General features: G+C 37.6%; 1 protein-coding gene across 2 annotated transcripts in view; it reads right to left on the bottom strand.

Annotated features, from left to right (window-relative positions):
• The window catches only part of LOC136255460 (receptor-type tyrosine-protein phosphatase delta-like), an 87,754-nt gene that overhangs the window by 28,700 nt on the left and 34,980 nt on the right, over positions 1 to 24,074 (bottom strand). For both annotated transcript variants that reach the window (XM_066048231.1, XM_066048232.1), the window contains exons 9-15: positions 19,318 to 19,656; positions 17,598 to 17,984; positions 17,239 to 17,535; positions 12,542 to 12,871; positions 7,765 to 8,085; positions 4,021 to 4,335; positions 3,647 to 3,973 (exon numbers count right to left, since the gene is read on the bottom strand). In XM_066048231.1, coding sequence (XP_065904303.1) covers positions 3,647 to 3,973; positions 4,021 to 4,335; positions 7,765 to 8,085; positions 12,542 to 12,871; positions 17,239 to 17,535; positions 17,598 to 17,984; positions 19,318 to 19,656 — 2,316 coding nt within the window. The remainder of the gene's footprint in view (positions 1 to 3,646; positions 3,974 to 4,020; positions 4,336 to 7,764; positions 8,086 to 12,541; positions 12,872 to 17,238; positions 17,536 to 17,597; positions 17,985 to 19,317; positions 19,657 to 24,074) is intronic.

The following is a 24,074-nucleotide window of genomic DNA, read 5'->3' as shown; positions in this document are numbered from 1 at the left end:
TGGTTCCACCATAAGTTTACAGATAGCTAAAACACTTTCCTATAAGTGGGTATGGTCTTGTGCCTTCAATGCACCTTATTGATAACTTTGCATGGCTCCATGCCTTTAGATAGTATCACACATTCTTGATAAGTGCACCAAAAAAGCTTGCTTGCTGTGAAACTAGACTATGGCTCATAAATAATTGATAAGTAGGCATGGATATAAGTAATTTTGTAGACAGCAATGGACATAGATTTGTGCATATCTACAGACTGCAATACACCTATTGATAAATGGTCGTGGCTCCACGCAAGCCTACAGAGAGTAACACATAATCCCTATATATAAGTGGTCATGAAAGAAGCTGGGACTAGACTATGATATGTTAATACACTTACACATAGTCAAACTAACTAACTCATTTCATACTTGATCTAATCTGGGTAAGACCCGGATATTCTATAAACCAGGTCAGAACCAGATGACACGGACAAAATGTGACCCAGTTGATCCAACCCAGTTTTAACCTGGTTAACTGTTATTTGTGAACAAATTTTTTCCTGTAAGCAGTTTGTGGGACAATATATCTGTATTTTTATGTGATTGATTAATTCTTGGTGCTAAGATTCACCTTTGGAATCATATCATTTTAGCCAAACTTCAAGGCAATTAAATAATACATTTTATTTCATAGTACGATAGCTTTTGTAAATGTGCAAAAAGAAGAAACAAGCTGAACTTTTAGGACTTATATCTCAGGACTGATCAAGCTCAAGTTGGTATTTGAACTAACAAAGGTGGAGAACACTTCCACAGCAAAACCGTCTTGTTCTAATTAGGTAGCACAGACCAATTCAAAAAGGTTAATTCATAAAATATATACATGTGTAATACATGTATCAGCTTTGATATATCTATGAGAAACCATAGATACTAGACTTATAATAGGGATTGGCAATGCAGTATAAAATCATTATTTTCATAAATCAATGCGCGTTTCGCTGTTTTGCTGGTGAAGTAAAAATGGTGGAGCCTTTGAGTGACTGGCACTCAAGCAGGCGTGCAGTGCACGTATTCTTCGTACGTTAAAACTGAAGCTATAGCTATATGAAACACATCGGATGGGTAAGTTTCTTATTTGTGTGTTTTAGCGTGCTGTCATTTTGTTGTTTACTGTGGAGTTCAATGCTATTTACTGTCGTGTAGTTTTTTTGAAGCGACACAACGTTCCTAAATGGTGTTAACATTTCCCACCCTTGAATTTTGACCTTGGAAGTGGTAACGGATCAAAAATTCTAACAATAGGGGCATTGTTTGAGGGGGGATGCTTATTTACAGGGCATTTCAGAGCGATATTTGTACAAGTTTGTGTAGTTTTACTGAGCTTCATAAAGTGCTGGCTGAAGAGTTTCCATGGTTCAGTACAAATATTAACTTTGGAGAATGTCACTCCATATCTAGTTTATGAATCCTTCCTGTTACTTTCGTGTAGGCAGAGTTTAAAATGAGCAACAGAAAATTTCACATGTATAGTCTTGGCATCAGAACTTTGATGAAAGAGAGAAATTACAAGAAATTCATCAAGGTTGGAAGACCACCTAAGAACCAGAGGGAAGAATATTACAGATGATGATCTAGTGTGTGCTCTTTAGCAAAGGTCTCAAACTGGGTTTTTGGAATTACGTTGATGCTATTGCTGAAAGCTTTGCTTTAATGTGTGTGTGCGTGGCTGCTATACTATTACCAAAAGCTTTGCTTTAGTGTGCATATGTGTGTGTGTGTGTGTGTGTGTGTGTGTGTGTGTGTGTGTGTGTGTGCGTGTGCGTGCGCGCGTGTGTGTGTGTGACTTTGTACTGTAGTACAAAAGTGTGTTTTTGTGTGTACCTTTTGTGTGTGTGCTACATTACCAACACATAGGTGTGGTAATGAGAAAACAATGAGTGACATGATTCAAACAAATTACCCTCTTCATGAATATATTTATACACATAATAATATGACTTTTACCATCTACCTCAGTAAACAATCTAATGAAATTGCATATTGCACAAAGGTATCTAATCCCCTTTGGTATTAAGTCTTATGTGCCAGACATTTTGTTTGGGGACTGCAAGTAAATTACCTGGTCACTATTCTCCATATTCCATGGCCACAGCTGGAGTGTTGACAGGGCTAACTCTACACATTGTATAGTTCACATTCTTTGCACAGCAAATGGTTGAATGTAGATTACAGCCTCTTTTTTTTGCTGAACTTTAAAAGTACCGTGGGCTTAGGTTCTTGACTTCCCCAATACAGAGTTAAATCTGGTTCACTACGCATATGTAAATTTATCACTTTCAGTGTAAAAAATATGATGACATAATTTAATGTATATTGGGAAAAACTGTGCAACAGAGACCAGGAGTCTTTCCTGCTGCCCATTTGGCAGGAGAAATTACTCTGGTGTAATGATTTAGTTGTGGTGTGTTTATGTAGTAGTCTTAATTTGATTTTTGATTGATTGTAATGCTAGGTAAGCTATTAACATCTGAGTGAGCAGTTGCAGAACCAACAGACCTGCTAGCAGACTAGATTATCAGAAGTATAACACAAGACAACCTGCAACAGGCCCATGCAAGAGTAGAGCAAGAACCAACCTCCTAGTTGGATTTGCAATGTTTACATCATGTAGTTTCATATGACATGTAAATAATAGTCTGTCAAGGTGTTGTTATTTGTAACTTTGAGTTGTGTGGCTCATGAATCAATGTTGTATAGGGTGTATAAACTGTTTGATCCTGTGTGACAATACTACCTCATGGATATGGGATGTCCCTCATTGTTGAGACCAAGGATGATGCTTCACTGACTTGAAATTCAGTTTATGGTCTGGTGTACATAATAGGTCTTACTCCTACTAGAGTCCAGGAGCTGTAAAAGGAGGGGCACACCCAGTCCACTACAGTATCTCACGCATTTCAACTAGAGTGGTCTAAACTGATGGATCATCAATGCTGACTTCAAAGGTTCAGATATACTCCAATAAAGCAGTCAATAACTCTAATAGAACAGTCAGTGCTTGAAGTGTGAATAATTTGTGGTTCTGTACAGGTAAGCCAGAGAGATGTGAGGATGTCCTATAGTTAACTTCATGCTTTAGTAGATTAGCTAAAACTTCTCGGCATACTTTTGTCCAGATACAATGTGGGAGAAGGGAAATTGTTCCATCCCTGATCCGCCATTAGAAAGATGGCAAGAGAAAGTTATTAATCTCAGCTGCTTAACTCTCATCTATTAGTCTAGTCTTCTCAACTGTCACAATGCGAGAGATAAAGACGCAAGACACCTTCACTGCACTGCATAAAGACGTAAGGCAGGTTTCACTTCCGTACTGAAATTCCATCACGCATGCCAGCAAGAATCCCTAACGGAGCTATGTACCTTTAAAGACTAAATCTTCGTGGAAACACATGAAACATTCTCAGTAGCATAGCGGTCAACTGGTAGTGACTTGAAATTTCCTAACAGTATTACGGGAAAGCGAAACGCAGATTATTTCCGTTTACACCTCCGTTGCCAATCCCTATTATAAGTCTAGTATCTATGGAGAAACAAAGTCTTTTTATTTGTCTATGTACTTGGATAGAGATATCACAAAAATATTAACAAAGGAAATTCTTACCAATAAGTTCCCCCAGCTCAGCTGACCCTGACCCACTAGTTTCCAGTATCATCACATTACACATGTATGTACCCTCATCTCCCTCCATCAGGTAGGCAGCCTGGAGAATGCTGTTGTAAGTGTTACCACTAGAAGTGGTTGGGTTGATGGTCACTCTACTATCATTTGTAACAGGGTTTCCTCCAGGTCCCATCCAACTGATAATTACTGAACTGGACTCCACTCCACTAACTGTACTCACTGTACACTGGATCATTTGGGGACTACCCACCATAGCTCCTTGTAGAGAACCAGATAATGATGATATGGTGACATTGGGAGTAGGAACTGTGAAGACAATGAGTTCATAATGAGAAAGCATGAAACACACTCACCAGTCACATTCAGTGTAATACCACCATTAGCCATTACCACCGGACTGGCATTGATCATTACATTACATTCATAGTCTCTATTCTCATCATCTGTACTCAATTGTGGGATGGTGTAAGTGTCTGTGTATACTAGTGAACTGTCCATCATGGTTATTGATATGTTATTTGTCATCATCAACATCAAATCACCTCTCCTCCACACAATATCCACTCTACTGGTGATACCTCTCACAGCAGTCACACTACATGTTAGCAGTAATGGATCACCAACTATCTGAGTGTTGGGGGCAGTGACAGTCACACTGGGAGTGGGTACTACAACACAAAATACATAATTATGCAGTAACCATATATGTAAACTCTGCAATGTAAGTACATCTACAACACAGGAAATAACCTTACACAGCTAACAGTCTTGAGTTATACAGCTAACATTTTCATTGACAAGCTTTGGTACCATATTATAATAATCCATAGTAAATACAAAACTGGGTTCAAATAAATGCATGGGGTCTATTATATGCAAGGTACTTCATTGCAAGCTTTAGAATATACTGTTCACATGTCAGGGAGCTAAAACTAAGGTGCAGTATAATCCAAACAAATGCCTTGTCTAGTGTTGACTATCCATTCATGGCAATGCTGGGTTTATAAATGCTAGAGATGTGTGTGTTAGCATTTCCTGTACCATTGTTACAAAAGACAAGAATCAAAACTATAAGTCAAATATATGCACCTAAGAAATATATGCTGGAGCTGGAGTGGAATAGATGCTGGTCTTATTTAAATGCAGGATCTAAAATCACTTACACATGTAGGAAATAAAAGCCCAAAATCACTCACAGGACACAAGTTGATGTCCCAAAAGGATACACTATTCTTGGTACATAGCTTACAAGCCCTGCTATGTTTTTTTCAGTTGTTAAACATCTGTTACAGCATACATGCAAAAATAGGTTTTCCCCAAACCAATTTCATGAAAAAAAACAAAAACAAGTTGATGTTGTGCTTCCTCTGAAAATCAGGCGTTGAGCTACGGTGCTGCTCTAACGTAATGTTGTCTTGCGAGAGTGCAAACAATTAAAAACCTGCTAAATAATAGGCATAGCACGCGTTTCGCTTGTGAGCATTCATCCCATTTCGTTTGGGATGAATACTCACAAGCAAAATGGGTGCCATGCCCTTTAATTAGCAAGTTTTAAATCACTTGCACTCTCAAGAGATGACGTGTTTCAGCAGTACTGTACATAATAAGATGTCTTTTAGTATTTTAAGGTTATTTGTACACAGTTTCAGAGATACGGACTTTTCAGACTTATGTACCACCCCTGGTCCCAAGGGGTTCGGATAACTAAGGTTCCACTGTAGTTACTAGCTTCAAAAGATTCCTCTTAAATGGCTTCCCTTATAAGTATGAATGTGTGAGAAAATTTCAAAGCGTGCTAACTTCTTGACAGTGCATGGGACCAAAGTGCATCTTATCCCATCACCTCAATCAATTGAAGAGCATTCAATTAGCAAATGCTTATAATTTAGCAAGTGCTTATAGTGCAACTATAAAGTAATTTGTTTTTGTTTTGTAAAAATGCACACAACAATTTGTGATGGTTAATTAATTATAATTCATTGTAATTACCACTTTATTTCTTTGCTAAGGAAGTGTAACTTGAACAAACTACCTTAAACCATAAACAATGCATAGAAGCATGTATGTACCTTCTCAACTTTTCTCCAGTTTTTCTAATGCAAATTTACTAAACAAAGCCTCCAGTTAGCTCTCTTTTTGCACACATGGGACGTATCTCCTTTCAACTTGAAGGGATTCACTATTTTTGGTAGCTCAAAAGGCCTATTATGCTGTTTTAGAGCCCATTAGAATAAGTATTAACAAAGCGTTCTGATATCCACAAATTTGAACTGGCATAACTTAATTGCCGGAAAGTCTAATACAATGTTTATACAAGTAGGTTGGACACGATACAAGTGCTTCTGAAATTTATTACTGTTAATTGCATATTTCTGATATGCGGCGAGGAGTAAGTGATAGAAGAAATGTTTAGTAATATCCAGACCATGTTACCTTGTGCTTCTTAAGATGAATGGCAAATTCTTATTGCAAGGCGAGTGTGCAAGTTTCTAATTCTTTGTTTGATTCTTTGTGAGGCTAAGCTAGTGGCGTCCGCTTTTCTTTTTCAATCCCCAGGGAGGCTATGTTAGTATGCACATTGTTTTCTTCGACAATTATTGTGCTAAAACTACACGTACATAAGGCATCCCTATAGTATTACACATCAATTCCACCTTCAAACATTTACACACGTGATCCCTGTAGAATTCAAGAGCGATTTACGTACCTGGAGTAGTGGGGTTGAATGGGGTAGACCAGCTGAACTTGAAGTACACACTCAAAAATGGTATTTGTGAAAATTTTGGTGAATGTTTAGTTAAACTTTCAATACAAAATTTATGCGCCCACGTGTGCGTGTACAACCTCCTTTGCAACCTTCACTTCTTAAACATCAACATAACAACTTTTGCTCATGTGGGCAAGACACAGAATTTAATCATCACCAGGATTTAGCCTATTCTATATCTAGTGTGTATTTGCAATCGAAAAATTCTTGAACAATTACAACTCTACTATTAATTGTATGTTGTATATATTCAACTGTTTCCTTGTCATTTACACACCACGCGTCTGAATACATAAATTGTTTCAAATATTTTATGCAGATCATGTATAGGATGACAATAAAACTTGAATGGTTCTTCAAACACCAATGATATATAAAGTATGGTTTACAACTGATCAGCAGTTGCTACATTTTTCAATTGTTGTAAATCACAATATGTGACTGAATTTGACAAAACCCGGCTTCGACGCACAAAGCTTCGTTAGGAGATATGGCGATCTTAAGTAATCATTGTGTAATAACTTCCCAGTGTCTACATCTGTGCAAACACAATTTGCACCAAGTATGCATCTATGTACTAGCTATCACTGAGTGGGTGTATACATTTCTGATACCCAAAATTAGCCCTGTTTTGGGCAACTTTTCTCGAGCGGGTAATAATATCACAGGTGGTAGTAATAGGGTGGGAGGGTGGGGGGCAGTGGGTGGGCTTAATATAGGGGCATAAAATGAAGCAAGAAGACGATTGGAATCCAGAGACCAAGTTTGGGCTCTCCATGGCCCTCCATGGCCCTCAAATCACTCCAAATTGACTGAGAACACTATTGGCGAGCTCTCTGTGAAGTCCCAGCTCACTACACACCATTATCACAAAGCCATGGCCATTTAATGGCACCAATCTCCCACTCGTGGCTTTGACAGGGTCGGAAGAAAGCTGCCACAGAAACCAGACTTGCAAGTCCTGAAGGAAGTACAGTGTGGAATATGATAGTGTATTAGGCCAGCAATCCATTTCTGGTAAAAACGTAAGTTTGATTTTGTGTGTGTGGAAGCCTTGTTATGTGAAATCCGGTCACATATGTATTTATTTCATCACATAGCAGGCTTCAACTATAATTGTGTTCAATAAACAACAGCATATACTAGGACTAAATTTAGATGTGAACGTAGTATCAGTGTACATATATATACACACATGTATATGCAATGCTTAGGGCACTTACATGAAGGGTTTGTGGTACACTATATTTATATGATGAACTCTTGCTTACATAAACACATGTATATAATGCGTATGTACAAGTGCAGTGATAATGTAGTCTTTACTCACCCATCACATCCAACGTAACACTATTAGAAGCTGTCACTACTGGACTGGCATTGATCACTACTGTACAGTTATACTCTCTACCCTCATCATCTGTACTCAATAGTGAGATGGTGTAAGTGTCTGTGTATTCTAGTGAACTGTCTAATATAGTTGGTGGTGTGTCATTTGTCCTGTTTAATTCTCTACCACCACTACTCCATATAATATCCACTCTACTGGTGATACCTCTCACAGCAGTCACATCACATCTAAGTGTTAATGGACCACCAACTGACTGATTGGTAGGGTTGGGGGCAGTGACAGTCACACTGGGAGTGGGTACTAAACAAATCATAAACAATAATAATTATAATGGGCTATAAAAATATATATGATAGTGTACACATGTGTTCAACAATAGATATAAACACTGCTTTTAGGTAGAGAAGGTAATATTCATAACCAAATGTCACAATTACTTTACAATCACAGTAACAAAAAATACACATATGTACTTAGTACAGTAGTACTGTGCAGTAAGGATTCACCTAAAAATAGTGCTACCCAAAATTCTGCAGTAAAAATCTTGTTTCTGCTTAGGTCCCTACTCATTTTAAAATTAATAGTAAACTTTCAATAGCAGATTTGATGTTTGATACACTAAGACTATAGGTATTTTGTCATTGTGTAAAACATTTCTAGGGTTATATGAATGATGCCATTGCAACACAGTTTTGCACTAAATTATGCTATGAGAATTCAATGCCAAAGTATGGATTTTTCACAAAGTTATGTGCTGTATTACATCATCATCCCTCTTACTTCAGGATTCCTGCTTCACTAATAAGTTATAGGTTATTTACCTTTATAGTTGTAGCATGTAACCACATGTGACTATTCTATTAGAAAATTATACGTACAGTACTAGCTGTTGTATGGTGGTGGCTACACACACACAACTAAAGTATTTCGAATAAGTCTATAGCTATCCTGCATGATATTTCAGTGTATCCAGTTGCCATGCCTTGCTTTCACCTGCTATCACTATACGTAGAGGTGCAATAACTGGATGTGGTTTCCTCAATTGCTATAAGTGCAGCTGGATCATTAAGGGGTGTGGTCACCATGCTCTATATTAATGAGTTAGAATGAGCCGAGTGACAAACTGTGGCTGCTATCAAGATGTACCCTTTCAGTTTTATTGTGTCAGTGTCATGGCTGTCGTGTCCAGAAAGTAACTAACAGCAAGGCTATTTCATGTTAATTCCGCTGATTTTTGTTTGATGAATATATACGTAGTAAACTGGATCACAGGTTACTAACTAGTCATTAGACTCTATTTAGGCTGTTTTGAGTGGGTAATAAATCTCATACACTCCACCTTGTTTTCTAATATACTCCACGCCTTTAGGCACAATATAACACATGCTCAAAATCTAGGTTTATCCAATCGCTATGCATTGTTCACGTGCAGTGATTTAGCGAGCACTATTATTTTGTCACATGAGGACACATAGTTGCCATAGCGCTAGTATTATCGCAAGAAAACCAGCCGCTTTTGCCGAACCTACAGCAGAAACAGCCGTGGATGAGGTAAGTAATCTGAGTGTAATGTGAAATAGAGTCTAAAGCAGTTATACGGGTTCGCGAGGGCGCTACTAAGGGCCTGAGGGTTTATAAATTTCATAGACTCCACATTGTGTCCGTATAACTATTATGTAACCCCAGGCAGATTTCAGTACCCTCATTAAGGCTTTCGACATCATGGAAATTATGTGCAACTAAACTATAATAGGGTGTGATCACTGGCTCGATTGTATTTAGACCAGTATGGGGCATGATTTCCCTGTGCGATTATTATAAAGTTATAAGACCAAATAGATTGTTACAGAGTGTGGCTGTTGTGCCGCAGGGGGGTAGAACAAGCCCACGTAAACTGATATACATTATGCAATGCACTTAAGTGATGCTCGAAGGTGAGCCAATGGTTATTGTACAAGTATCAATGAAGAGGTTAGATAAGGTTCAATAGATATTTGAATTCTACTGTGTTTGTACCTTACAATAGTATTAATTTTGTGAAGAATAACCAAACTGTAACAAAGAAATCAGTGTTTGGAAATGACAACACATGGTGGCCACCAATTCGCCACACGAACAGTCTTTACATTTATCAAAAAGGGTGGATATATCCCTACTCAGAGGAAGACAAATCCGTTTCTTTATAATATAGTTTAGTAGACCTTACGTATATCCATTACCAGTTCATGTGGGCTTGTCCTACCCCCCTCGGTTGTGCCCCGAGCCCTGATTGTACTTGCAAACCTATTGAGTAGCTACAGGTGTCTACTGGATGTCTAATATCCTATATAACAACATAAGCAATTCAAGCACATGTGGCACCTAAATAAACTTAAGGAAAGGTAAGCATAGAAAATTAACACCTCAATATGGTTTCATTGCATAAAGGAGATGACAACCAGGATGATTGAAGATTAAAGGAAAGGCAAGGTACAGAGGGCAGACATCTGTTCAAACCCCAATAGATACATGCATGCTTGACCACAGCCAAAAAGGCTAGAGGTTAAATGATGCATTACACAATCTCCATTTTGTATGACAAATATGTATGGCATGTGTTCCTTAGGGTGCTGGAGAATATTTGTTGTCTGTGTCTTGCTTTTCATAGTCTTATTCATGAGAAGAAATCACAAAAATGCATAATTTTTTTCATATCGACACTAGTGCTCCAGTGATCAATGGATCGGTATCAAATCTGAGCTGACATTATTACCTTCTTACATATTGATTGTCATTGGTTATTATGTTATTCTGATGCAAATTAATCAGTATGTGTGTCCATTATCATATGTGAGTACTATGATGGGAGCATAACTGGAGTTGAGCATAATTCTAGGGTAACTATAGGAATAGTTTAACTAAACATTGAGTAACAGTACCTCAACATTCACAGTGAAACACTCTAATAGTAGTTACTAATATGCTAATAGAACATACAGCTTACTTGGAAGGTACGTATTTTGCTATGCCAGTAGTATAATACCAAAACGGCCAAGCTGTAAAAGGAAAGGTGCGGCCCCTAAAAGGCCAGGTTAAAAAACATTGTCAAATCAAAGGTGGCAGCCAAGAAATGGAGCTGTTATGGTATTTTTAAGGCAAAATTTTAATAACAACAATTCAGGTGGATTTGTGTTGCATCCTCCAAGTTTCACTATAGTGTATACAGATTGAGCTGGATCCTGAAAAACAACTAAAAATGAAAAGTGGATTTTTTCTCTAATATTTCAGCCAACCAGATGATTAAAGGTGACAGTAAAGATGTTGACAACAGACATGTGTCCGTTACAAGTTCAGGAGAGGTTGTAATAGACACTACACTTTTATGGTTTTCCTAAAGGAAATGTATGGTGAAAATTTAGATTGACTGTAAAATTAATATTGTGTCGGGCGCTTGAATGAAAAAATTTGAAATAGTTTCAACAGGTCAAGCAGTGCTACAAGTGAGCCAAATTTCTAGATTATGTGCAATTGCATCCATGAGTTATTAAATGTTTCCAGCTCAACGTGCACATACTATAGAATTCGGCAATAAATTCAAGTGAATTGTCATTATTAATTTCTTTGTCATTAACCTACAATCACAGCCACTTTTTGGCTGCCACCATTGATTTCACATCTTATTTCTTTTTTTTTAGTGCTCCATTTTTACAGCTTGGTTGTTTTGGTATAGATATCACATCTTTTTGTAATTTTATTTTACTTTATTATTTCTTATGACATACAGAAAGAAGAGAAAAGTCTACGTAGCTGACCTCTCTACAGTGACCTTGCAGAGAATTTACCCTGTAGAGCGTTCAGCTACATAAGAGGTTACCTTGTAGAGAGTTCAGTTACGAACAAATCACCCTGTGGAGAGTTAAGGTATGTTATCAGTCAACCTGTAGAAAGTTCATCTACTTAGCAAGTCACCATGTCTTGCACCATGTTGGGCAAGCCATGCTTGTAGCTGAACAGTCCACAGGATGACTTGTAACGTAGCTGAACTCATGCAGTACAGGGTGGTTTGTAATATAACTGTTACTCTCTACAAGGTGGTTTGTTTGTTGTATGGTATAATGTAGCTGAACGCTCTATAGCTGACTGCTCTAATAGGGTGACTGCTCTATAGTGTAGCACATTTGCTATACGCATTCGAGTTTTCATTATACCTCAACAATTGCATGCCACGCCTGGTAGGCATGGCAAGCAATCATTTCTATAGTCAAAACAATGAGTGTGGCATTCACACCGTATTTTCATATTCTTTAATTTAATTTCTTCAAAACACAAAAAGTTTGAGGTTCAATAGTCATCCTATCCATACACCGATTTTTAGCTTCTTCCAGTAAGCAATTTACCTCTAGGAATAACAACATATTGGTGTTATTTTCTGTAATAACTCATCATATTCAAAGCAAAATTGGTAAAAGAAATTGAGCCAATTCAATTCATATTAATATTAATGCTTTACACAGTGTATTGAGGGAATGCCTTGGGAATGCCTGGAGTGATTTTTCTCACATTTGGTATGTGTACTACTGAAGGCAGAGATCATTTCTATAGAAAAAATGTCTTACTTTGTGTGTAAAATGTCTTGCTTTGTATGCATGAAAATCACATAATTGTTCTTTTTGTCCATAACACACAGGTGTGACATGCCAGCTACTTGGGCCAAAATATTCACTCTCTTGTATCTTGATTACAGCATATTATATACGATATATGTACAGTCAATTACCATTTAGAGGCTCAAGTACAACTGATGCTGATCCAGTCATACCAAATGTTGTCACATCACATGTGTATGTACCCTCATCTCCCTCCATCAGGTAGGTAAACTGGATACTGCTAGTGTAATTGTTACCACTAGAAGTGGTTGGGTTGATGGTCACTCTACTATCATCATTTGTGATAGCCTCTCCTTCAGGGCTGAACCATGCAAACATCACCAAGTTAACATCCAACACAGTAGAAGTATTTACTATGCAGTAGATCATTTGGGGACTACCCACCATAGCTCCTTGTATGGGACCAGATGGTGATATCGTGACAGTTGGTGGAACAGGAACTAAAAGTAGCATATAACAACAATATTACAAGTGTTTAATAAATTTTTTTATAATTATTTTAACAAGGAGGTAGTTGTGCTGCGCCCTGAACATGCATAAATTTATATCATACAACTTAAACTAATAGTTTACTAAGCTACTAGTTTACTAAGCTACTAGTTTACTAAGCTACTAGTTTACTAAACTACTAGTTTACTAAACTACTAGTTTACTAAGCTACTAGTTTACTAAGCTACTAGTTTACTAAGCTACTAGTTTACTAAGCTACTAGTTTACTAAGCTACTAGTTTACTAAACTACTAGTTTACTAAACTACTAGTTTACTAAGCTACTAGTTTACTAAGCTACTAGTTTACTAAGCTACTAGTTTACTAAGCTACTAGTTTACTAAGCTACTAGTTTACTAAACTACTAGTTTACTAAGCTACTAGTTTACTAAGCTACTAGTTTACTAAGCTACTAGTTTACTAAGCTACTAGTTTACTTAGCTACTAGTTTACTAAGCTACTAGTTTACTAAGCTACTAGTTTACTAAGCTACTAGTTTACTAAGCTACTAGTTTACTAAGCTACTAGTTTACTAAGCTACTAGTTTACTAAACTACTAGTTTACTAAGCTACTAGTTTACTAAGCTACTAGTTTACTAAGCTACTAGTTTACTAAGCTACTAGTTTACTAAGCTACTAGTTTACTAAGCTACTAGTTTACTAAACTACTAGTTTACTAAGCTACTAGTTTACTAAGCTACTAGTTTACTACTAGTTTACTAAGCTACTAGTTTACTAAGCTACTATTTAATTAAAGCATAGCTACACAATTCATTGTTTAATGATACTGCTTCAGTTATAATAAGGTAGGAAGGTTGTTTCAAATGGTAGTGCCATAATAATACAGACTTTTCTTTAAATGCACAAAGGTACATACAATAATGAACATATGGCACCCAGCATGGTCTGTCACAGACAACGCAGTTTTAAAAGTTTTATGCAAATAGGATGGTGATCTTTTCATTAAAGCATCTTTCAGCAACTTTTACACAAACTGTTACATATTCAGCTGTGGGTGAATAAAAGTATTTAGACTATAGTACAGTTCATTTTATAGGTTTACTCAATTCAATCACTTGGTCATTAACACACATTCACCTAGTCACCTGCATATGTCACTCATGCCTTCAGACAATTTTTAAAAGAATGATTGCTAAATGTATGATCAACAATTATAACACAAAGCCACACAGCCAGTACTTCATGTCTTTCCATGTCTGTTTTATATCACAGCATTGTGAGCTCTAGCTTACATTGGTCTTAGGCAGGTTAACTTTCAGTGAGCATTCACTCCTTATTCTGGCTTGGGTAATTTTATCTTTAACACTTACTACTACAGGGTATTTATTACTATCTCAAATTGGAGAGCAAATAGTGTTGAGCAACATATGGCTTCTTACATGTGAACTATATACCCACACAAACATGCCTATATACAGTAGTTCACATTATGGTAGTTATTTGCTGTTACCATTACTGTACAACAACATTCTTTTATAAAGGAGCCATATGATGCTTTATATGCTCATTGGGTTTTGCTTTCTTTCTGTGTTGCAAGAAGTAGTAAAACCGCTGTAGTAGACCTACTGCAATACTCGTCTTGCAAAACTGATAATCCTAAAGCTTTTATAGTAAGCCCATTTCTAACAAACCAGTGTTACTCTGGTTACCTACCTGCTGAATAATTATTATTTTCGGTGCTGTAGGAATCTCAGGATGAGATACCAATTCCACTTTTTACCGATATTACAAGTACCAAATACTTGCCTTGGAAGTGTCTGCAAGTACAAGTATCATTACCAAGTATCTTTAGATACTACCATAAGTTGACTCATCCATATATCAATTTATTTATTCATTTATTTACTTGTTTGTGTAGTTCATGGTACTTCTGTACAAGCTTTAATGCAACAATAATGGACAGTTCATTGTAATGAGCACATGATGAAGTGACTCACTGTACAAGATTCACTAGAAGTACAAACCAGTCTAAGTGTTCTTCTATGGCTTGAGAAGAAGTCTACATAGATAATGGTTGTCACAGACATACTCTAACAAAACAGTCGGGACAAACTGCAAACCTGATTACTCTATTAGAGCTACTGACTGTTCTACTAGAGTATATTGATCTTATTCCCAGATTGCATTTTCACAGAGAAAATTTCATCATAGAACAATGGCTTTGTCTGCTATTGCTAGCATTGTGCTGAATGCTTTCAAACATTTACTGTGCCTGTGAAATAGGCCAGTATGAATGGATATGTCATTTTCATCTGGCACACGTGGTAACTGGTACCTGCAACAATACATGGGCCAATTCCGAAACAGCAGTATTGGTTCGATACTGACACTAGAATTGGTGCAGCCCTAATGAGAAGCTAAGAAACTTTTCTATGCTCTCTCACCATAAAAAAAGATCTGTTTAGTCCAAATACGTAAGTTAGATGCCGCAACCAACAGAAACTAAGCAATTTATCTAGCTTGAAACTAAACAATTTAGTAACCCTCAGGCTTATAGTAGCAACCTTGCTGTGTGCACTTGGGGATGCTACAGCCTAGGACCTTTGGGTTACTAAATAATAGTTAGACACCAAGACCAAGGGAACTAAGCGATTTAGTAACCCGGATGGTTTGAGGTTGTAGCATCCCGAGCGCAGCGAGGGTGCTACTAAGGGCCAGAGGGGTTACTAAATCAATTAGTTCCCGTTGGTCACGGTATCTAACTTATCTAGACTATGGTTTAAAGTACATACCTTTGTAGCTAGAGCATGACTGTGGGGTGAAAGAGCAATGCAGAACAACGGAATGGTTTCTTCCTGAAGTCCTTACAGTGCCCACAAAAATAATTATTCGACCGGTAACCAAAGTAACGGCTAGAGCTACAGTACATATGCTGGTTTAGTCTACTATTTGTCCAGAATTATTTGTGGAACATGGAGAAGAAGACTATTACAGTATTATCAAGTACTGCAGTGTGCCTTTTGTGTTATAATTATTTATCATGTACAAAATTGCTTGAGGGCGGGTTACTAAATGAGGTGATTAAGTGATTTAGTAGCCCTCTAAATGAGCTGTACCATAGTCTAAATTGCTAAATTTCTTTGGTCTGGTGTATAGCTATAGTATATTAAAAATTACAATTTTAAATGGAGTAGGGATCCAAGCGATAAAAAGTAGGGAAACAAGAGATGAACGATGGTAGCTATTACAGCATAGCTCGGTGGGAAATCCATACTTTGGCATGGTATAGCAATTATTTTGTGTACAATGCCAAAGTAGGGATTCCCACCAAGCTATGCTGTAATAACTACCATCGTTCATCTCTTGTTTCACTACTTTTTATCGCTTGGATTCCTACTTCATTTTTAAATTTATAATTTTTAATATACTAGTTTGTTTAGTTTTTTTGTTAAGGTATTAGGCTAGCTATAAACATGTGACTGTTCTATTAGGGTGACTGCTGTATTAGAGTATCTCGAGTCAGCTTTCCAACTTGAAGGTGTGTGGTCACTAAAATACAGCTACGTAACTAGCATAAAAGGGGTGTGTCATCGTGGCTTTGATTGATGATAATGCGTATAATAAAGCACGGGCGTGATCTTGTGACCTATCATGAAAGCTATCTAGTACTGGTACCTCTGTACAGTAGCGCATAGTCTAAGCACCTTAAATAATCTTGTGGTGTCTATTATGCTGCTTAGAGAAAGTGTTGATATGGAAAATTAATGCCTCGATATGGTTTCGTTGGATGAAGAAGACAAGCAGCCTGATTGAAGATAAAAGAAATGACAAGGCGCAGAGGGCACACACTCGTAACCCCAAAAGGCACATCCCACTGGTGAGTTTGTTATTGTGGCGTAAAATGGTGGCCATGCACTGCTTCGTTTGGCCTCTAGCCTTGCAACTGTGGTCAGTCAGGCAGTCAGTCTAAAATTCAAGTTTTAGCGATTTAAAAAAATTCTATATTCAGCCACCTGTAAGTGTTTTGTTGTATGTATTATATGGACTAGTACTATTCCGTAAAGGTGATCTTTATCTCATAAGATATCTCTAGGATGCTTTTTAAAGGCAAAATTTTGGACAGCGTGCAAAAATTTCACCAGGATCCCTACTTAAACGGTACGACCATACTATTTGATTGTATATTATGTATGTCTGCATAACAATTCACTTTGCAGGTCTATTAAATCAGAACAATATAGTCCTACTATAGTACATACATAGCTGACTTATAACTTGTGCATATGTACTAGTGCAGTGGCACAAAATAGTCTATAACATTTACTATGTTACTCTCTACATATACTTGCAAAACATACCAATAACAGTCACATCGATGGTCTCACTATCACTTCCAATAGGATTAGTCACAGTACATGTGTATGTTCCAATATCATCTAAAGTAAGACTATCAATGGAGTAGTTAGCACGAAACACTGCAGTTGTGCTATCATGAGTCACTGTAGCGATACTAGTGGACTGTACTATTGGATCACTATCCTTCCTCCATGTGAATGTGTCTGGGGGAGAACCTCGTGAGGTACAGGACAATGTGAGGGAATCACCAACAGCAACTGTTACGTTAGATGGTGGTGGAGGGTCAATCATTGGAGCAGCTGTGTAGAGAGATGAAAGATGGTTAACAATGAGGTGATGAGGTACATATCAAGTGACTTACTTCTTCCACTAAAGTACACACCCAATCTTGTTGTCTGGTTCATCATAGAACTATCCAATATTACACATGTGTAAACACCTTCTGCAGCAGGAGTCAAGGATGGTATACACTGCCATAAATTGACTACTCCAACAAAGTTCATAAGACCTGCTATACGTGACTGTATTAAATTAACAACAGGTTCTTCACATAGTCCATAAGGTATTGGAGCTCCATTAAAGTACCATATACCCAGTGCAGTATTATCATCACTACTAGTAGGTCCCAGTCCTGACACACAACGAGCAACTAGACCATTGTCTGTATCTCTAATGATCGAGTAGTCAGTGAGGAGATTACCAGTAACAATGTCAGTATTACCAACTAATACTCCAGTCATAGCAATACCTAATATGAACACAAGTATAGTAATACATACATACATACAGGGTATAGTAAAATTACAAGTAATGATAGAGACCATGTATCTGTGGAGCAAAGTGGTCAACCAATAGAAGGTTTTACTTTTGGCCTTCATAACTACACTCAGGAAGAAAACAGATAACACAATTTCCATGGTAGAATAAACTAAACAACAACACCTATATATACTAATAATTGTGGGTTAGCACAGCGAATACATTTTCCATAGTACACACACCTGTATACAGGACTGGGACAAAGAGTTGAATAGTTTTGATTTCTTACTACTAATATTCCTATGTGAATGTTGATTGTAAGCATTGTTTGAGTATACACTATAGGTATATACTGGTGAATTAAAAAAGTAAAAAAAATCCTTAACATTAATCCCCAGTTTGCTATGGGACTATTAATGTTTTTTCTGAGACCAGGAATTGCATTATACCGTATAGCTGGTAATTTTCGAAAGGTTTTTATTTTCGGATATTTCGAAGAGGCCCTTCTCTTCGAAAATAAATTCCCACGTCCGGTTGTTTTTCGAAAATAAATTCCCACAAGTGAAAACAATCGTCCAACTTTCGGCGATTCGTTCGTGTATTCCTCGAGTTTTAGCTCAGTATTGCTGATGATAATGGGTAACTGTACCAATAACCAAAAAACAGGTGATCCAGAATGGGAATTGATGCCGTCTGCTCTAGAATCTATGGTGATATGAGCTAGCTATGATGGAGCGTGATCATGCCAGCAAATTCACTCCACCCGAGACTCCCTCAGTCTTCTCTCCAGTGCACAGGAATGGGGATTATTCCATCAGTAAGTCAGTTTTTGGCAAACATTCACGCATTTTCATAATTTGTGACACGAATTTCTGTTTATTTGAAATCCATCCGGACTTCAAAATATGCACTCTTCGAAATTAAAATCTTTCGAAATTCAGATTTTGCTTCTCGTACGAAAATTTCTGTTGCGAAAATAACCCGCTATACGGTATATTAACCAAGATAATATGAAAATATTCACTTGTTATTATTTTCATGGTAAAGAAGCTTTGTTCTTTACAATCAACATTACTTGGTTACCAAATAAATGCTTGTCCCATCCCTAGTTAACACAGCTAAAAAATGCGTTAATGGTAGAGACTTGTGAATTAAGTGATTTAATGGAGGTTTTGTCCTGCATACCAAGTATACCAGTGATATGAATTGAAGGTTTAAAAATGTGCAATTAATCCTGTAAATAAATCACAAAGTATTACTGCTACACACATTAGTATTGTAGTTAACACAATTCACATACAATTATGTATTACTCTGTATACCTGATATACGAAGTGTTAATGGTCCACTGGTATAGTCAACACCACCGATGGTTACAGTACAAGTGATGGTACCAGCATCCTCTGCAGTTAGGTCATTACCAGTTACACTTTGTGTTGTCTGACCAGTAGGAAAACATGTTGGATCACCACTATCATGATCAGGATGAGTGTAACATCCTCCAGTGTTCCACTGGTAGTTGGTCACTGTTATTGTTGACCCATCACTTGATGTCACCATACATGTCAGAGTGACACTACTCAATATGGGATAGTCAAATGTGTTAGTAGATCCACTAACTAGTGTACCAGCTGGATTACTGACTATGGTGACTGTAGGAACTGCAAATAAACATAATACATACATATATGTAGCACAGCAATGATCCTAAACAATATGTTGGATTGACATAACAAGAAAACTTTTAAAAAAGAAAGCATGGAGAGATGCAGTTTTGAATAAACACTTAACTAGCATTATTAATTGTCCAGCACACACCACTTCTACGCAAGGGGTGGTAGGCAAGCGCAGTCCATCCAACACAGGAAATAAAAACTTAACAACCTTATGCTTAAAATATGAAGTATGAATCCAAGTGATAAAACAAGAGATGAATGATGGTATATTACAACATACAGTAGCTTAGTGGGAAATCCGTACATTGGCATGTTATCACAATTATTTTGTTCAGTACCAAAGTAGGAATTTTTCTACCAAGCTATGCTGTAATACTATCATTCATGTATTGTTTCACTACTTTTTATTGCTTGGATCCCTATTTCATTTTACTTTTAAATGTACTTTTTATAATAGTTAGACATCGAAACACATGGTTCTACAGAAGTTAGAAACCCTCAGGCTCCTGTAGTAGTGCCCTTGCTTCGCTCGTGCGCCACAACACAGGGCCTTTCAGGTTTCTAACTTCCCGTAGAACCCTGTGTTTCGATGTCTAACTATTTAGACCACAGCTAGTTCACAGCTGCTTGTAACACGAGAAATGTAGCATAACAGCGCTTGCTATCCAGTTAAATGCCCATGTGTTGCCAATGATACAGGTAGAGCTGTACCGAGGTGGGATTTTGGCATGTACCGATATCCGATATGGATACCACCAACAGAAGCCGATAACCGATAGTCGATCCGATATTTGCATTACAAACAAAAGTCATAGTTAATCTATGCAAAAGTGTACAGTTACCTACTCTACAACAACATGTGGATATATTCATTGCTCACTCTATGCCTGTGGTAATAGTGGCTTGGGTTTCTATTGTGCAATCCAGACAATTAGGCACCCACAAACATTTTTATGCATACTCCCATGGAGCCTTAAACGGATATTTCTGCATTACCCCGCATTTTATTGGCTTGTGTGAAGGCTGGTACAGTAGGTTTTCTTGTGACTGTTCTTTTATACTACAAAGGTACTATATATCAAGACAAACGGTAGTGTGTTGTGCGGCCCAAGAAGCCGGCGCGCCACACCGTGAGTATATTTACAGGAAGAAAGTAAACGCGATTTTCACACCTTTGTAGCTCCGTGATTCCTTATCCGATTGAAACCAAAGTTGCTACAGAAGTGCCTGCGAGGTAGGGGAGTCCACATTCCAAATTTGAAGAAAATCGCTCCATCCATTTCCGAGATACGAGCGGCCAAAGTTTGGGGTTTTTTTTCTTTGTTTTTTTCCTTCTTTTCGCACACTTTGCAAAATCCACCATAAAACACGAATTCGTGCTCCAATTGGGCTGAAATTTGGCACACTTAAAGGGCTCATTAAGGTGAATCTCAGTACCAAGTTTAATAAGAATCCGATAAACGTTCACGGAGTTATGACCGATTATTGCGTAAAATAAGGTCGAAGGTCTGTCACGCCCACAGGGTAAACCACTTGAAGGAATGAGCAGAAAATTGCTATGTACATGGAGTAACTATCGTAGGAGCGCCTTTTTGTGGTTTAAAAGGAATCCAGTTAAAGGCTATCGAGATATGCCAAAAAACCCAACCTATGTCACAATTATGCGATCGATTTTTACGAATAAAAAAACTATTAGTTTTCACGCCTACTAGGCAAACCGCTTAGAGCAGTGAGCTGAAACCCGGTGTGTAGCTGGAATAATTATCTAATCCAAAACAGCCAGCTGTAAAAAAAGTGTGCGGCCCTCAAAAAGGCTATGATGAAAAAAGATGTGAAATCCAAGGTGGCGGCCAAGAAATGGCTGTGATGGTAGGTTAATAGTAAAAATTTTAATAACGACAATTCAGGTGAATTTTTGTGCCGCTTGGTCTTGGCAAAAAATTCATCTAAATTGCCATTATTAACATTTTTACCATTAACCTACCATCACAGCCATTTCTTGGCCGCCACCTTGGATTTCACATCTATTTTCATCATAGCCTTTTTGAGGGCCGCACACTTTTTTTACAGCTTGGCTGTTTTGGATTAGATTTCACTTCTTTTTGTATTTGTATACACCAAAGCCGGCCTATCCGGCCATAGGCCGGCTTTGGAACTTTTTTAACCTGTCTTTTTTTCTTTTCCAAAGGAAGAAGAAAAGATGAAGCAGATGTACTTTAAATATTTCTGATTTTATCAGTAAATGTACAAATTATATATGTAATACATATATTTATTACAGAACTCTCCATGGTGGTTTCTTTGTAACTGAACACTCTACAAAGTGACTTCTTCTTGCTGCTCTCTCTATAGGGTGAATTGTTTGTAGCTAAACAATATACAAGTAACTTCTTCTAGCTGATCTCTCTACAGGGTGGTTTGTTTGTAGCTGAACTCTCTACAAGGTGATTTGTTTGTAGCTGAACTCTCTACAGGTGATTTGTTTGCAGCTGAACTCTCTACATGATGGTTTCTTTGTAGCTGAACTCTCTACAAGGTAACTTCTTCTAGCTGATCTCTCTACAGAGAGATTTGTTTGTAGCTGAACTCTCTACAGGTGATTTGTTTGCAACTGAACTCTCTACATGATGGTTTCTTTGTAGCTGAACTCTCCACAAGGTAACTTCTTCTAGTTAATCTCTCTACAGGGAGATTTGTTTGTAGCTGAACTCTATACAGGTGATTTGTTTGCAGCTGAACTCTCTACATGATGGTTTCTTTGTAGCTGAACTCTCTACAAGGTAATTTCTTCTAGCTTATCTCTCTACAGAGAGATTTGTTTGTAGCTGAACTCTCTACAGGTGATTTGTTTGAAACTGAACTCTCTACAAGGTAACATCTTCTAGCTGATCTTTCTACAGGGTGATTTGTTTGTAGCTGAACGAAACTTCTTCTAGCTGATCTCTATACAGGGAGATTTGTTTGCAGCTGAACTCTCTACATGATGGTTTCTTTGTAGCTGAACTCTCTACAAGGTAATTTCTTCTAGCTTATCTCTCTACAGAGAGATTTGTTTGTAGCTGAACTCTCTACAGGTGATTTGTTTGAAGCTGAACTCTCTACAAGGTAACATCTTCTAGCTGATCTTTCTACAGGGTGATTTGTTTGTAGCTGAACGAAACTTCTTCTAGCTGATCTCTATACAGGGAGATTTGTTTGTAGCTACCTCTCTACAGGGTAATTTTTTTTGTAGCTGAACTTTCTACATACAAAGTGACTTGTTCTAGCTGAACTCTCTATAGGGTGATCTTCTCGTAGCTGAACTCTCTGCAGGGTGATTCGTTTGCAGCTGAACTTTCTACATGATGGTTTGTTCATAACTGAACACTCTACAAGGTAACCTCTTCTAGCTTATCTCTTTACAGGATAACTTGTTTCTAGCTGAACTCTCTACATGGTGATTTGTTGGTAGCTAAACTCTCTACAATTCGATTTGCTTGCAGCTGAACTCTCTACATGGTGGTTTCTTTGTAGTTGAACTCTCTACAAGGTAGCTTCTTCTAGCTGCTCTCTCTACAGGATGACTTGTTTCTAGCTGAACTCTCTACAGGGTGATCCTTTCGTAGCTGAACTCTCTACAGGGTGATTTGTTTGCAGCTGAAGTCTCTACATGATGGTTTGTTTGCAGCTGAACTCTCTACAAGGTAGCTTCTTCTAGTTGATTTCTCTACAGGGTGACTTGTTTCTAGCTGATCTCTCTACAGGGTGATTTGTTTGTAGCTGAACTCTGTACAGTTTGATTTGTTTGCAGTTGAACTTTCTACATGGTTGTTTCTTTGTAGCTGAACTCTCTACAAGGTAACTTCTTCTAGCTAATCTCTCTACAGGATGACTTGTTTCTAACTGAACTCTCGACAGGATGATCTGTTCATAGCTGAATTCTCTACATGGTAGTTTCTTTGTAGCTAAACTCTTTACAAGGTGACTTCTTCTAGCTGATCTCTCTATAGGGTGATTTGTTTGTAGCTGAACTATCTGCAGGGTGATTTGAACTCTCTACAAGGTGATGTTTTCTAGTTGATCTCTCTACTCAGTCTGGATGACTTGTTTCTAGCTGAACTCTCTACAGTGTGATCTGTTAAGTTTCTACCTGATCTCTCTATAGAGTTATATCTTGTTTGTATAGCTGAACTCTTTTACATGGTGGTTTTTTGATTGGTTGCTGAACTCTCTCTCCACGGTGACTTGTTTGTACTGCAGAGTGACTTGTTTGTAGCTGAACTCTCTACAGAGTGACTTACTTGTAGCTGAACATTGCATAAAGTAACTTGTTTGTAGCTGATCTAGATGAACTCTCTACTAGGTAGCTTTTTTTGTAGCTGAACCATTTACGCAGTGACTTCTTTGTAAATGAATTCTCTACA

This window comes from Dysidea avara, chromosome 5 (genome assembly GCF_963678975.1).
Source record: "Dysidea avara chromosome 5, odDysAvar1.4, whole genome shotgun sequence".
Classification (NCBI taxonomy): Eukaryota; Metazoa; Porifera; class Demospongiae; order Dictyoceratida; family Dysideidae; genus Dysidea; species Dysidea avara.
The sequence above is the reverse complement of the archived record's forward strand: the minus strand, read 5'-3'. Positions and strand labels throughout refer to the sequence as shown.